Here is a 17295-nt window from a genome sequence, read left to right as displayed (position 1 = left end):
AAATAATAATTTGTTTTTTACAAATTTATTTAAAAAGTGCTTTTGTTAAACAGATTATTTTTGGATAATTTTTTTTTCAAGAAGTATTTTTAAGAAACAAATGATCAAAAAGGATATGTATCAATAGCTTTTACTATTAAAATTATTTTATTGAAAAAAATTATTTTAAATATCTATTATAATATTTTTAATTATTATTTATCTAAAATTAAATACTTTAAAAAAAAATTATAAATGGTGCCAAAATATCATTTGATCTTGTACCATGATATTTTTGTGATGAAAAAAATAACTTTCCAAAAATATAATGGTTAATGAGGTCACGGCACGTGACAATCACCAGAACTTCATCCCCCTATATAAGGCCAGCCAATTACATAGCCGTAATAACCGAGCTGTGCTACTTGCAGAGTTCATTGGGTCCCCATTTTTTTTTTCTCTGTTCCTCAATGCCCCCACTGCCTACTTCGGAAATTTCCCCTGCTTTCCATTCATGCAAAAACAGTACTTATAACAAAAACACCGGGCCCCTTGCTTATGGTTTTTGTAAAACCGACATCCCATAAATTAGCGTGGCTTATCTCCAACTCCTGAACTTACACAAAACTTGCTATTTATCCCCTTTCTATTTAGCTGAAAAAGAAACTAAATTTTTTCTACTCAACCATTTTTTTGTCTACTTGAATCGAATATTTGAAATACCAGCAAATATTTATTGTACTAATAAGTCACATAATATCCTCAGAATTTCCTTTCTATCAGCGTTACGCTGTTGGGATACTTGGAAATAAGCTAAAAAGCGAGTAATGGACCTGATCCCAGGGCTACCTAATGACATAGCTATTGAATGTCTCATACGTCTTCCTGTTGAACAATTCTCTAAAGCAGCTTCAGTAAGCAAAAATTGGAAACACGAGATTACACTGCCGGAGTTTCGACGCCGGCGAAAAAATTCCGGGTTTACCCGACCCGTTTTGGTCATGGCCCAATCCATGGTTGCTGCTGTGAACAAGCCTCGGGGCGAAACTGCTCTTTCGTCTACCCAGGTTTACCGTCTCTCGGTATTTGACCCGGAAAATGACTCCTGGTATGATTTACCACCAATACCAGAGTTGATTGATGGGTTGCCGAGGTTTTGCCGGGTCGTTGGAGTCGGGTCGGATTTAGTAGTGATTGGCGGGTGTGACCCGGATACTTGGCGGGTCATGGACTGCGTGTTTATTTACAATTTCATATCCGGGTCATGGCGTCGTGGGTCGGATATGCCAGGTCAGCAAAGGTTGTTCTTCGGGTGCGCGTCGGATTCTGACAACATGATCCTCGTCGCAGGTGGACATGACGAGGAAAAGAATGCGTTGAATTCAGTTATTTCATACGACGTCGTGAAAGACGAATGGGTTACACTTCCGGACATGGAAATGGAGAGGGACGAATGTAAGGTTGTATTTCACAAAGGCAAATTCCACGTCATCGGCGGTTATCCTACGTGGACGCAAGGTCAATTTGAGAAACATGCTGACGTGTTCGACTTCGCCACGTGGCAGTGGCATCTGGAAGATGACTTCTTGGGAGCTATCAACATTTCTCCTCATACTTGCATTGAAGGTGATGATGGGAAATTATACATGTGCCGAGACAGTGATGTGGCCGTGAAGGATGATGCCACGTGGGAAATGGTGGAAAGATTGCCAGATGGGATTACCAGCGTGGCGTATTTGACAGCGTGTCAAGGGAAGTTGATATTGGTTGGATATGGTCAATTTGATGAAGGGTATAGTTTTTGTGCTTTGGATGTGAGGAGTGATGGTAAGTTGAAAAAATGGACAAAGTTAGAGACTCCTGATGAATATTGTGGTCATGTTCAATATGGTTGTTGCTTGGAGATGTGATGTTCTGAAAGGCAATAATTAACAAAATCTGTACTTAGGTTTAAGAATGAGAGTGGTTTTTTTCCTTTTCCTAAGATACTCAACTAGTCTAGGTATTGATTGCTCTTATCTTTGGCATGTTCAGTTGTGTGTTGTGATTCAATTTTTGACACAGTACTACTTGGGGAAAAGCCAGTAATGCCTTGCCTTTCTACCTGCATACTCCCCCCACTCTCCCCCTCTGCATTCGGTATTTAAAGTCTAATTAAATTTGAATTCGCACATTGTAGTGTTCATTTCTAGAGGCAAAACTCCCTACATAATTTTCTTTTTCATTTTTTGATTTTTTTGAATTCGAAACCTTTGATTAAAGATAAAAATATCACAACCATCTCACTACAATTCATGTAATTACAACTGGCATATTGTCATCCCACTACAATCATGGTTAGAGATCTACTCCCTTCGTCTCGTTTTAAATTATCTTGGGTATACTACCTATAAAAATCGATTATAAAATGCGTGAATTCAAATCAATTGAACCCAACCCACTAGCAGTAATCAAGACACCGGGTGAGAAATCAGAAAGATTTTGTGGCATGATTGCTCTTATTTTTGGCATGTACAATTGTGTATTATGAATCAAGTTGTGACAAAGTACTGCTTGCGCGAAAGCCTAGTATTGACCTACCGAGTACTGCCTACGTATTGCCATTCAACTCCGGTCGATCATGGTTAGAGATTTACTTTTATATTACTCTTTGACTAATTGAATGGAGAACTACTAGAAAAATATTTGTGTTTGTAGAATCAAATTAATTAACATTTTGTCGGGCACCACATAATTTTTAATTAAAAATCTCATGTTTGAACTGTTGTAATATAATATTTTCCAGTAGGAAGTGCTTTCTTGCCAACCTAGTCAATCAAATCATCAAAGCCAATACAGGACACCGGCTGTAAAAAGATTTTAAAAAATCCTTATGATCAGGGTTCTTTCTAATTTCTATGATATTGGCTGAGTTATCGTTCCGTTGCAAAAATCAATTTCATAATATTAATATGTAGTAAATCTAAAGTTGAATAATTATCCATGAAAACATTAGAAAATAATGTAAGAAGATATAGAATCACAAAATAAATACTAATCAAGTTGAAAAATGGATGGTTTATCGTGGAACGATGATATCACTGACTAATGCTTGGATTTGTTTAATTAAACAATTTATTTGTATTAACTAATATTCATTACATTAGTTGACTTTTTACTCAAATTAGCAAATCAACTTGCTAAGACGATTCCTTCTTCCATCCTCTTCTTCTTGACAAATCAACATCAAGTATTAATGAGAAAGAAATTATTATTAATATTAATATAAAGGAAATAATCGAGTATTTAGAAGTTAGGGCTGGTTTCTCTCATGATTTAAATGTGTGATATATCAATTATAATTAATATTTAGCATATACTCTATGTATATATCAAATTAATTTATTGGGGATTGACAGTATTTTGATTAACCGAAATCAATTAATCAACTGTCCTAGTGGCAGTGAATATACTTCATGTATCTCAAATTATTTATCGTGTTTCTCTTTTACATGTCTCTTAAAAAATATTAATTAAAATTTTTGACTATTTTACTCTTATTTATATCTTAAAGATAAATTATCCACATTTAGTGATGTTAGGCAGAAGTGTGGCGAGCTACCTATGTTTTGTTGTCTCTTAGATTAAATCAAGTCATAATCTAGTCTACCACACAAATATCAAATTATTCACTTGTTAAATAATAATAAAAAAGTTCAAGGTCTATGCATTAATAGCAACAACATATCCAGTTTATTTCCACATGGTGGGGTTTGGAAAGAATAGAGTATACGCAGATCATATCACTACCTCGGATAAAGTAGAGAGGCTGTTTTCGATAGACCCCCGGCTTAGAACCGATAACAGACTAACAAACACAAAATCTAAGTTCAAAATAAACTAACACCGCTAGCCACAAGATAATACTGCAACCACAAGATAAAATAAGAACTATCTAACCGAAATCAAAGACATCACATAACACCACGAATAAAAACTACAGACACAAAAGAACGCATCCTTAATGTCACCGATGTAGTCCCACCCCCAACCCTCTACCCTAATCTGCGTCCTCCACCCCTTCCTATCAAGGGTCATGTCCTCCATAAGTCGTAACTGCTCCATATTATGCCTAATTACCTACCTCCAATACTTCTTCGGTCTACCTCTATCCCGCCTAAAACCATCTATAGCTAGTGCCTCACACCTCCGCACTGGAGCATCTGTGCCCCTCCTCATCACGTGCCCGAACCAACGCAATCTCACTTCTCGCATCTTATCTCCACCGAAGCAACTCCCACATTCTCTCGAATAATCTCATTCCTCACCTTATTTTTCCTAATAATTTCACACATCCATCGCAACATTCGCATGCATCTCAGCCACCTTCAAGGTAGAGAATATTTATTCAATTAAGTCACTTAAAGTAATATTTACGTGTAAAACTAAATAAATTTATAACGGATTACAAAATCATTCGACCCCAAAAACTTTGTGAGGCTTTCTAGATATTTATAGAGTGATAACTGATTTAACAGCACTAAAAGTGGGCAAAGAATAATTGAATGAGATGGCAAATGCCAATTGCCCTCTTGCTCTTGTATTTCGATTTTTATTTATCAACTAACTAAAAAAACTGTCTCATTTAACATGTGAACATATTCATTTCAGATCAATATGGGTTGTGGTGCAGTGGATGAGGCTGCTCCATCCTTAATCGGAGGTCGAGGATTCGATCTTGGGTACAGAAAAAACTCTATTGAGAGCGCTGTCACCTTAATGGGCCCTGCAATATGCGATTCGAATTTGGTTGGGCTCCAATACGAACATCGAAGACCGAATAGAAAATAAAAAAAAAAAAGAATACATTCATTTCAGCAATTGAACCCTACATTTTGCCATTATGGCTAGGATAGACTATAGTGGTTAGCCATCGTGAGAAGAAAAAAGTAGTATTACTATTAGATATTACTCCCTCCATTTCATACTAAATAGTAAATTGTTGAATTTTGACACATAAATTAAGTAAAAAATATTAAAGACATAAATTTAACATAATTTTTTATTTTTACTCCAAAAAAAGAAAAAGCTGACCTTGTAATACCTTTTCAAAAGTTAATTAGTTGTCAAATCATATGGGTAAATTTGAAAAAAAAAATTAATGATTCAATTACTTTGAAACACTAATAAATACCCCAATAATTTACTTATTTCGAAATGAAGGGAGTATATAGATTTAGAATTAAAAGGCAAAATCCTACCTTTATTCCCATTTATTTTAATTTTGTCACTTTTCCTTTTCCCTCTTCTCTTTATTCATTCATGTTTTAAACACTTTTTTACTTTTTTGTTTTTCTCGAGCAGCTTTAATTTGTCCAGCTCTGGAGAATCATATGGTAGTGGCTAATAAAGTTTGGATACTAACGAAAAAAAAGAAAGAAATACTCGGATTAGTTAAAATAATTTAACTTTTAAACTAATGATCCCGGCATAAGTTACTAAAGAGAGTACTATAACGTTTGATTAACCGTATAGGTAAACAAAAGGTTAAACTTCCTCTATTAAGGGTTGTTTGATAAGCAAAATGATTATAATTATAATTATGGAACTAATATATTTCATTTAGGAGATATAATAAATAATAGTATCGAATTGGATGAGATAAAGTGCGCTATCACATGATTAAGGCTCCAATATGCCACCTTATCCTGCTTACCAAAGGATTCCTTAGTGTATAAATAGTTGGGATTTTAACAGTTAAAAACAAATGATTTTTAATTTAAATACGATACGCAGAAAGAATTTCAAGTGTGCATGCCAGACTTGCTTCGTATTTTAGTTTTAGAAGCACAGTAAATGACTTAATATACAAGTCAATACGTACAAACGAAGAGCTTGAGTCACTTTCAATTCGACTAACAATATTTGTAACAATAATATATTTACAATAATCTCAAAATAGAGTTTGGGAAGACTGACATGTAGCAATTTGACTTTTACCTTGTGAAAACAGCGAGGTTGTTTTTGATTAATCCTCAAATCAAATAAGTATAATAAAAACCCAAATATGTAAAATAAATACTCAACAATAGCAATTTAAAAGTTATATTTATATAATAGTTTTAAGAAGTTTCATACTACATTATAATAGTACTCTATCTATTTTAATTTGTTTAGCCTAATTTCCTCATTAGTCCGTCCAAAAAGGTATGATTTTTTTCATGTTTTAGCAACTCGTCAATTTCAACTTTTCACATTGTATATCTAAGAACACAAAATTAAAAAGTATTATAGTAACAAATTTGACATATTTTTAATTTAATATTATAAAATTTAAAATCTTTTTTATATTTTAAAATTCATATCAAGTAGAATTAAGTCAAATAAATTAAAACTAAGGAGCAAAACCTTACAACTGGCTGTGGCAGAGTATTTATCCTGTTTACGAGTTGTTTTTTTATTTTTTGGTAAGTTGTTTACGAGTTGTCAACATCATCCTTTACTATATATAGTAAATTTTTAAAAAGACAATTAAAATCTTTGACATTTCCAATACATAAAAATGTCACATGTTTTGCCAACTTATCTATCTGGCAAAACTATCGAGCTTTTAAGTAGAGTTAATAAGCAAATGGATTTTCCCATGACAATTGACAACATGCCAGAACACTTGAGCATTACTCTTCTCGCTGTGGGTCTCTCGTACTGGATACGGGTTCGAACAAATTAAATTGGTGTTCGCGGAGTTAGAAATTTTATTAAAGAATTCAAAAAATAAAAAGTAAGCATATAAATAGGCCGAAAGGCGTTCAATAATTTATTATGTATACATAAAAAATTTAATTCTTACCCCATATATATATATATATATAGTGTAATCTTTTATCGAAGAGGGTTTGAAACCTCGGTTGTCTTGCTCAATGGCAGAGCCACATTGAATTCAGGGGGTTCGAACCCTCTTCGTCGGAAAATTATACTATTTTTACATGGTTAAAAATATTTTTATGTATATATAGTAGATGTTGAACCTCTTCGACTAATCTGTATATTTACTTCTAAATTCCCTTAATGAAAATTCTGATTCCGCCACTGGTCTTGCTAGCTCTGCCCCTGACCTTGTTTCATTGTGAAAAAAGAAATAAATAATTTTTAGAGTTGTGTTTAATTTGATCATGAAATAAATTCGAGTTTGATTTTGAATTTTGTGAATATTTTAGAGTGAAAAAAGTAAAAATAATTTTTTGTTATTTTTAAAATTTCTGATTTTTTTTGAAAAAAGAATAAAGTGAAACTAAAAGTTTCTGAAAAACTATGATCAAATATGTTTTGCAAAGTCAACTCCAAACAACGTGAAAAAATTTCATAGCCATACGTCCCCTAAAAAAATTCAATATGATTTATAATATATTAAAAATTTATTAAATATGTATAAATATTAATTCAGTATATAAAAAGATAAATGAGTTCATAACCTTCAAGTTTTATTTCAACTCCGCCTATATCCTAGGCATCTTTGTGGTCTTTTTCCTTCCAGAAGACTCAAAGAATCTTTTGTTTATTTATATATATAATTCCAAATACTATATGAATATGACCGTAACAGACGCTCATACATGTAATTTTTTCATATCCATATAAAAGAGTGATCCAATTTATTTAGTTCAGAAAAGGGCAAAAAGCATGCAATAGCAAAAGTGACCTATATGGTCCTCTTTATTGAATGGTCTAGTCTCATATATATATATATATATATATATATATATGACGTATCACCATTTCCTCAAGTAAACGCCATATACGACGTATACGTATACCCTTTCCGCCGAGTAAATTTCAAGAATAGATCTAAATTGGAGTGACTTTCAAATTTTAGCCTCAAATAAAAATATTTTTTAAAAATATTTTTTAGACAAAATTAACCATGGTCAATTGAGTAATTACATAAATGATCCTCATAATAAATAATAACTTCATATTTATATCTTTCAACTTTCTTTTTTTTCTCTTTTTAATTTCACTTTGATTTTTATTTTTATTTTTTTCAACCCTTACTATTTTTCCTTTTTCCTCTCAACTTCTCTTTTTTTCTTTTTTCTTTTTCTTTTTTTTTTTTTTTTTTTTTTGTTTTTTCTCAACCTTTTTTTTTACACCTCTCAATGTCTACTTTTATAAAATTAATTTTTTTTCTTTTAAAAATTTTCTCGACCTTTATTTTTATTTAATCTTTTTTTATTTTATTTTTATCAGCCTTTATTTTTTTTTTTCCAATTCTCTCTCAACTTCTACATTTTGAGAGAATTATACATTACCCCCCTGAACTTGTCACGTTTTATTCATGATATACCTGAACTTTGACTTGTCCTAAGTACCTCCGAACTTATTTTTTTAGTAAGTCGCGTGGCCCTGTTTTGCTGACTGTCTACAACGTGTAATACATCTGCGGACACGTGGAAAAAAGTGTTGATGTGGCTTTTCACGTGGATAAATACCATCCACTTCCCTTATATTTATCTTATATTAGAAAATAACTCACTTCTACCCTTAATTATCCGATTTCTCTCAAAAAAATTTATATTTTTCAGTTTTCCTCGACTCTAAAATAGTGAAAGGTTGAATTTTCATCGATCAAGTAAGCTATTATCTAATTATTTTTTTTGTATGTTAAAAATATGAAATTATTTTTTTCCGGTTAGTGTTTCATAGTAATTTCCAATTAGAATTTTTAGGAGACTCACATGCACAAATACGTTTCTTATTATAATTAATGGAGTAAGAAATTGTAATTTAAGTTAGAGGTTACAAAAATCGAATTGATAAAAATGTTATTGATTTGTTGTTATTGGGTTAACGATTTTGTAAAAATAAATTATTGGGTCATTGATTCGATTTTGATTTATTTATTGGGTTATTGGATAAACTGATAACCCAATAAGTTTATGCTAAATTATTATTTTACACCTCATATATATATATATATATATATAGTGTGAAGACCCTTAAAAAAGTAATTTGAACTTTTTCCCCTTCATTAAAAGTCTCCGCAATAGACAAAATTATTTTTTCACCTTTTTTCTTAATTTATTATTTAATTATTTTTATAATATTGAATCCTAAAATATATTGGATTAGAACGAAAATATATGGTAAACTTTTTACTATTACATTAGGAGTCGGTAAAAACCTCAAATAAGTTGCCCGCATGTCGGTGACTAATTTTTCCAAAACCTTAATACCAATCGTAGAATGTTTTCTTGTTTTCTATCTACTGGCCACCTCCAATCATTGTCATACTAAGGATATATTTACAATCCTTCTATCAGGTTTGTGTTTATTAAGTTATTAGTTTAATCGCACATGCCTCGTTTGTGTGTCTTTGAACTCAGATGCTAGCATGATCATAACTTAAACCAGCCACCATCTTCTTCGATCTTATACATTATCTTATCAAATTTTGTTAGTTCTTCGTTTACTTTCATTCATGGTTATTTTGTTTAAGTGGTTTTTTTTTTTTTTTTGCCTTTTGAGTTTGCTATGGTATAATTTTCTCCAAATAGGTACACTATGTATTCAACCGTAAAGATAATCAAGCAATATAGAGCTGAGTTGGTAGAATATTAACTTATCAATAATATATTAACGTCAAAATGATTCGATGGATCCTTGTACTAAGTCCGTTTTGTAATGTGGATACTCCTAATTGCATGTTTGTTATCTGAACTCTTGAACCTATTAAAAAGTAATATTTTAAACTCTTTGACCTTTGACCAGGCCTATGTGGCATTAAAATGGTTGACTAGGATGAGGCGCGTGCAGGCACGCGCCTAGGATGCGAGTGGGGATTAATTTTATATTAAAATAACTAAACAACATTAAAAATATATTAAAATTAAAAAAAAAATAGCCTGTTTTTCCTCCATCATTTTTAATTTAAAAATATTTTTAAAAATTTTAAAATAATATATATTTTTTTTTTTTAAAAAAAACCTTTCCCAACCCCCTCTTTCATCCAGCCACACCCCACCCCACCCCTCAGCCCCCCTCCCCCAACGCCCAACCCCCGTCCAGCCACCCCTCACCCCCGTTCAGCCCCCTCCCCCATCCAGCCACCCCCACCCCACCCTTCACCCCCGTCCCCCCGTCCAGCCATGGCCATCACCATTAACATCCCCCACCCCCACAACTCTCTTCGTCTCTCTTCGTCGCCCCAACCCCCCAGTCATGGCCATCACTATCACCATGTAAATACATCTCTTTTCGTCTTCTTTTTCTTCATCATCATATATGGCAGAAATCGCTAAAGAGGGTCTTTGCTGTGGATTTTTTTTTGGTCAAGGTTTTTGTTGTGGTTGCTATTGTTGTTGTTGTTCATTGTAAAAAAAATATTGTTGTTTTACTTTTTTAATTTTTCTTTATTCACTTTCTTAATTAAAATTTTTCATTTTGTTTAGAATTAATTTTGTAACTTTTACAAATTGTTAAAGATATTTAAAAAAATTAAAAATTTATTATGTTTGTGTATGTGAATTTATAGTTAAAATCTTAAATTAATTGGTGAGAAATTTCAATTATTTGGAATAAATTTGATGTTTAGTTAAATGTATTGTGTTTGTGTATTAGAATTTATAGTTAAAAATTTAAATTAATTTAAATTGAAAATTTATTGTGTTTGTGTATAAGAATTTCTACAGTTTATAAAAAGAATTTATTTAATTAAATTTATTTTAATATTTAATTTTTTATATAGCATTTTAAAAATGACGCAAACTTTAATGTAATACTTAAAAATGACGTGGCAACTGATGCAGCAGCTGACGTGGGCATTAGATTTAATGTAATACTCAAAAGTGACATGGCAGCTGGCGCGGGGTTTAAATTATTGTTTTTTAATGGATTCAAGGGTCTAGATGACAAACATGTAAGTAGGAGTATTCACATTACAAAACGGATATAGTACAAGGGTCCAGCGAACCACTTTGCCTATATTAAACTTATCTATATCTATAATCTAAACATATTAAAATTGTGAAAACCCTTAGAAAAGTGATTTGAACTTTTTGTCCTTCATTAAAAGACTCTTCTTTAGACAAAACTGTCTTTTCACTATTTTTTTAATTTATTATTTAATTATTTTTTATTATATTAACTAGACTTCCTAAAATATATGAGACTCCTAAAATATATGGTAGAAAAATTAATTAGTATTTTTCTTTCTATTGTTCAAGTAGAAAAATACTCTAAAAATAGGACTAATTTATTATTTAGTTATTTTTTATTATATTAACTAGACTTCCTAATATATATGGAACTCCTAAAACATATGGTAGGAGAATTAATTAATATTTTTCTTTCTACTTGATTTCCTAAAATATATGGGACTCCTAAAATATATTGTAGGAGAATTAATTAATATTTTCCTTTCTACTGTTCAATTAAAAAATACTCCTAAAATAGGACTCTATTAAGGAAATACTCTATAAATATTAATTATCTTATTATTTTAGTTTAGTTTACAGATGTTAGATGAATGTGGGTCGGCTTTATTTTTTTTTTTAAACGTAAAGGTTAGGTTTAATTGTATTATCATAATATCTATATTAATTTATTATTTTGTGGTAGTTTATTGTTCGTAGATGAATATCGATCGGCTCTGAAAATTTTTTGTGTGTAAAATTTAAGTTTAATTGTATTGTTTTGATATCACTTTTATCGTATTATTTTGCTGCAATTTACAGGTGATAGATAAATGTTGGTCGAATTTGAATTTTTTTTTATGTAAAGTTTAGATTTAATTGCATTATTTTGATATCTCTATTATTGCAGTACCTTGTTATTGTTTACAGATGTTAGATGAGTGTCGGACGATTTTGAGAAGATTTTTTGTGTGTAAAGATTAGATTTAATTGTATTATTTTGATGTCTCTATCATTATATTATTTTGTTGTAATTTACAGATGGTAGATGAATGTTGATTGACTTTTAAAAATTTTTTTGGTAAAGATTAGGTTTAAATAAATAAATTCTCCATCTTTACATACTCAAAGGATATTAAATTTAATTATTATATTCATCTTTATTATTTAAACAAATATCCTATTTAGTGTAATGTTTGAACTCATTAAAGTGAGGTACGCGCGCAAGGCGCGTACACCTAAACTAGTATATATATATAAGTAGGATTTTGGTTGCAACTAAGATTCGATTTTTTTTCATGTTAGTTACTACTTTTTCTATTTTATGAGTATTTTTTTATCGGTTAAATAAAAAATCAAATCGTTAGGGACTAAAAATCGTTAACCAATATAACTACATACACCATAATGCATACAACCGAGGAATCTACGTTCGAAATTGTCATCCGATCATGAAATTCTCACAATTGAAGGAGACCCACTTGCACAAACAAGTCTCCTATTATAATTCATAGAGTTAAAAATAAGTAGATAAAGTAGAAGTAATAGAATGATTTTTTTTTTTTAAATTGGAAGTTAAATAAGTAGAGGGATAGTTGAATTTTTTGAAAAAATTAAAGAAAAATGATTTATTTTCGTTTTTTAAACATTAAAAATGCTGATTTGGCCGAAAAATCACTCCACCACGCGAATGATGAAGTGTGAAACCAAATATTTATCCATGTCAGCAAAAAAAGGCCACGCGACTTACTAAAAAAATAAGTTCGGGGGGAGGGAGGGAGGGGGTACTTTGGACAAGTCAAAGTTCAGGTGTACAATGAATAAAACGTGACAAGTTCAGGGGAGTAATGTATACTTCTATCTTTTCTGTAATTTTTATTTTTATTAATATTTTTTTCATTTTTCTTCTTTTTCAACAAATTTTTATTTTTTTTTCTTTTCTTCGATTTCTTCCATTCAAGTAACATCTCATGAGCAAGAGTTGACACTACCACATTATAAAGGCAAAACTTATTATTTTCAAATAACAAACTACGTTTGATGGACAAGAGTTAACATTACCATATTGTATATGCAAGACTTATGACTTTCAAACAACAAGTTATGTTTTGTGAGCAAGAGTTGGCACTACCACATTGTATTTTGATTTATGAAATGTTCTCCAAGACTTTCAAACAAGTTATGTTTCATGGGCAAAAGTTGACACTACCACATTGTGTTTTGATTTATGAGATGTTCTATAACTCTTACCTTAGAGGCAAAACTTAACTCAAGAACTTTCAAACAACAGATTATGCCCCACGGGCAAGAGTTGACTCTACTATGTTATGTCTTTATTGATGAGATGTTCAACAACTATTGCCTTAGAGGAAAGACTTAGATCAAGGACTTTCAAACTATAAATTATGCCCCACAGGCAAGAGTTAACACTACCACGTTATATCTTTATTTATGAGATGTTCTACAACTCCTGCATTAGAGGCGAGACTTAGCCTAAAGACTTTTAAACTACAAATTATGCTCTACGGGCAAGAGTCGACTCTACCACGTTATGTTTTTATTTATGAGATGTTCTACAACTCTTGCCTTAGAGGAAAGACTTATCTCAAATACTTTCAAACTACAAATTATGCCCCACGGGCAAGAGTTGACTCTACTACGTTATATTTTTATTTATGAGATGTTCTACAACTATTGCCTTAGAGGCAAAACTTAGCTCAAGAACTTTTAAACTACAAATTATGCCCCACAGGCAAGAGTTGACACTACCACGTTATGTCTTTATTTATGAGATGTTCTACAACTTTGCCTTAGAGGCAAGACTTATCTCAAAGACTTTCAAACAACAAATTATGCCTCACGGACAAGATTTGACTCTACCACGTTATGTTTTCATTTATGAGATGTTCTACAACTATTGTCTTAGAGGCAAGACTTAGCTCAAGGACTTTCAAACTATAAATTATTCCCCATGGGCAAGAGTTGACTCTACCACATTATGTTTTTATTTATGAGATGTGTAAACACGTGATTTTTTATCCTCCTCAAATTTTAACTTATTTTTTGATATTAGATATTTATATTTGGTCCGATATTATTTTAATTCTTATTTTATTTTTAATAAATTTTTAGTTAAAAATAAATAACTAAATATGTTAGTTTTTTAAAATTTCTTATAGTGTGCTTTTCTTTTTGAAGAATATGGAAATTCCCCAATCGTCAGTTGAATCCAAAATCAATTACAATGATATATGTCTTGTAGATAGTGCTACCACACATACTATTTTAAAAGATAAAAAATATTTCTCTTATAAGGTGATGAAAGAAGCCAATGTTAATACTATATCTGGTAGTACAAAATTAATTGAAGGCTCTGAAAAAACTAATTTATTACTTATCGGAGGAACAAATTTGATAATTGATGAAGCATTATATTGTAGTAAGTCTCAAAGAAGCTTATTAAGTTTAAAAAACATTTGCCAAAATGGCTATCATATTGAGACTACAAATGATGAAAAGATTAAATATCTTTATATTACTACAATAATGTCGGGTAACAAATATATACTTAAAAAATTACCCGCTCTTTCTTCCAGTGTATACTACATAAGTATTAGCACTGTTGAAACACATGCCATAGTAAATCAGAAGTTAAATGATTCAAATAATTTTATTATTTGGCATGATTGGTCGAGCCATCCCGGTTCTAATATGATGCGCAAAATAATTGAGAATTCATATGGACACTCATTGAAGAACTAGAAGATTCTTCAATTTAAAGAATTCTCTTGTGCTACATGTTCTCAAGGTAAATTAATCACTAAACCATCAACAATTAAAGTGGGAATTGAATCCCCTCCATTTCTGGAACGTATATAGGACGATATATGTAGGCCCATTCACCCTCCATATGGACCATTTCAGTACTATATAATTTTAATAGATGCATCTATAAGATGGTCACATGTATGTTTATTATCAACTCGTAATTTGACATTTGCGAGATTACTTGCTCAAATAATAAAGTTAAGAGCACAATTTTCAGATTATACAATAAAGACAATTCGTCTTGATAATGCGGGTGGATTTACATCCCAGACTTTTAATGATTATTGTGTATCAACTGAAATAAAAATTGAAGATCCGGTTGCACACGTTTATACTCAAAATAATCTAGAAGAATCATTGATTAAACGCCTCCAATTAATCGCTAGACCAATGCTTACGAGAACAAAACTTTCCATTTTGATATGGGGTTATGCTATTTTGCATGCAACAGCTCTTGTGCGGATAAGACCCACATGTTATCATAAAGTTTTTCCGTTACAATTGATTTTTGATCAAGAGTCAAATATTTTCCATCTAAGAGTTTTTGGATGTGTGACATATGTTCCAATTGTTCCACCACAACTCACAAAAATGGGTCCTCAAAGAAGGTTGGAAATATATGTTCGGTATGAATCTCCTTCTATTATAAAATATTTGAAATCTATGACTGGAGATTTATTTACGACAAGATTTGCTGATTGTCATTTTGATGAAACAATATATTCAACATTAGGGGGAGAAAATAAGCAGTTGAAAAAAGAAATAGACTGGAATGTAGTATCATTATCTCACTTAGATCCTCGTACAAATAAATGTGAACTAGAAGTTCAAAAGATAATTCATTTGCAAAATATTATAAATCAACTGCTAGATGCATTCACTGGCCTATCAAGAGTTACAAAATCTCACATCCCAGCTGTTAATGCTCCTATTCGAGTAGCTGTCCTGATAGAACAATTGACTACTGCAGATGAGTCTAAACCATACTTAAAACGTGGTAGACCAATCATTTTCAAAGATAAAAAATCTTGAAAAAAAAGAGGAGCAAATGATAAAAATAATCATAATATGGAGGAAGCTACTTAAGGAGAGCAGCAAGACATAACAATTGATAAAACCTCAAAAGAGGTTTAGGTACCTGAAAATAATGAAAATAGAGAGATCTCAGTCAGTTATGTCTCATCAAGAAAAATATGAAATCAAAATGATATAATTGTCGATAATATGTTTGCTTATAATGTTACAAATGAAATAATACAACAAGATGAGGATCTTGAACCAAAATCTGTCGAAGAATGTACACAGAGAAATGATTGGCTAAAATGAAAAGATGCAATCAAAATTGAATTGGCTTCGCTTGAAAAACGCAAAGTTTTTGGACCTATAGTCCAAACACCTGAAGGTATAAAGCCAGTGGGGTACAAATAATTTTTTGTGCGAAAATGAAATGAGAAAAATGAAGTCATAAGATATAAAGCACAACTTATGGCACAGGAATTTTTGCAAAGACCTGACATTGATTATATGGAGACATATTCTCCGGTGGTGGATGCAATCACCTTCAAGTATCTTATTAATTTGGCAGTTCGTGAAAAACTTGATATGCATCTAATGGACGTTGTCACAGCCTATTTATATGGCTCATTAGACAGTGATATTTATATGAAAATTTCTGAAGGATTCAAAATGTTTGATGCGTATAAAAATTCTCGAGAAAATTGTTCAATCAAGCTTCAGAAATTCTTATACATTAAAATAATTAGGACGCATGTGGTATAATCGCCTTAGCGAATACCTATTAAAAGAAGGGTATAAAAATGACCCAATTTGTCCTTGTGTTTTTATTAAAAGGTCTGAATTTGAATTTGTCATATATAATAGATGTATATGTTGATGACTTGAATATCATTGGAACTCCTGAAGAGCTTCCAAAGACAGTACAATGTTTGAAAAGGGAATTTGAAATGAAAGACCTCGGAAAGACAAAATTTTGTCTTGGTCTACAAATTGAATATTTTAGGAATGAAATCTTTGTCCATCAATCCACATGTACTGAAAATATTTTAAAGAAATTTTATATGGATAAAGCACATGCATTAAGTACTCTGATGGTTGTGAGATCATTTGATATTAATAAAGATCCATTTCGACCTCATGAAAATGATGAAGAACTTATTGGTGCTGAAATACTATATCTTATTACAATTAGGAAATTATTGTATCTTGCTAGTAATTCACGACCAGATATATCTTTTATTGTAAATTTATTAGCAAGATTTAGTTCTTCCCCAACACGGAGACATTGGAATGGCATTAAGCATATACGTAGTTATCTTCGAGGAACTATTGATATGGGACTATTTTACTCAAATGAGTACGATTCACAATTAATTGGTTATGCAGATGCAGAATATTTGTCTGATCCACATAAAGGTCGATCTCAAACAAGTTATTTGTTTACATGTGGAGTTACAACTATATCATGGTGTTCAACAAAATAAACCATGATTGCTACATCTTCAAATTATGCAGAGATAATAGCCATTCATGAAGCACGTCAAAAATGCATCTGGTTGAGGTCAATAACTCAACACATCCA

The 17295-nt window shown here is 31.2% G+C and overlaps 1 protein-coding gene across 1 annotated transcript; it reads left to right on the top strand.

The window, feature by feature from the left end:
• Positions 1-398: 398 nt before the first annotated feature.
• LOC107876147 (F-box/kelch-repeat protein At1g80440) lies at positions 399-2063 on the top strand. Its single transcript, XM_016723165.2, has one exon. It carries the CDS (start codon positions 807-809, stop codon positions 1887-1889), a length of 1083 nt encoding a protein of 360 aa, XP_016578651.1. The 5' UTR covers positions 399-806; the 3' UTR covers positions 1890-2063.
• The last annotated feature ends 15232 nt before the right edge of the window (positions 2064-17295 follow it).

The sequence above is a fragment of the Capsicum annuum genome, chromosome 6 (assembly GCF_002878395.1).
Source record: "Capsicum annuum cultivar UCD-10X-F1 chromosome 6, UCD10Xv1.1, whole genome shotgun sequence".
NCBI lineage: Eukaryota > Viridiplantae > Streptophyta > Magnoliopsida > Solanales > Solanaceae > Capsicum > Capsicum annuum.
This window is presented reverse-complemented; position numbering and strand designations above follow the sequence as displayed.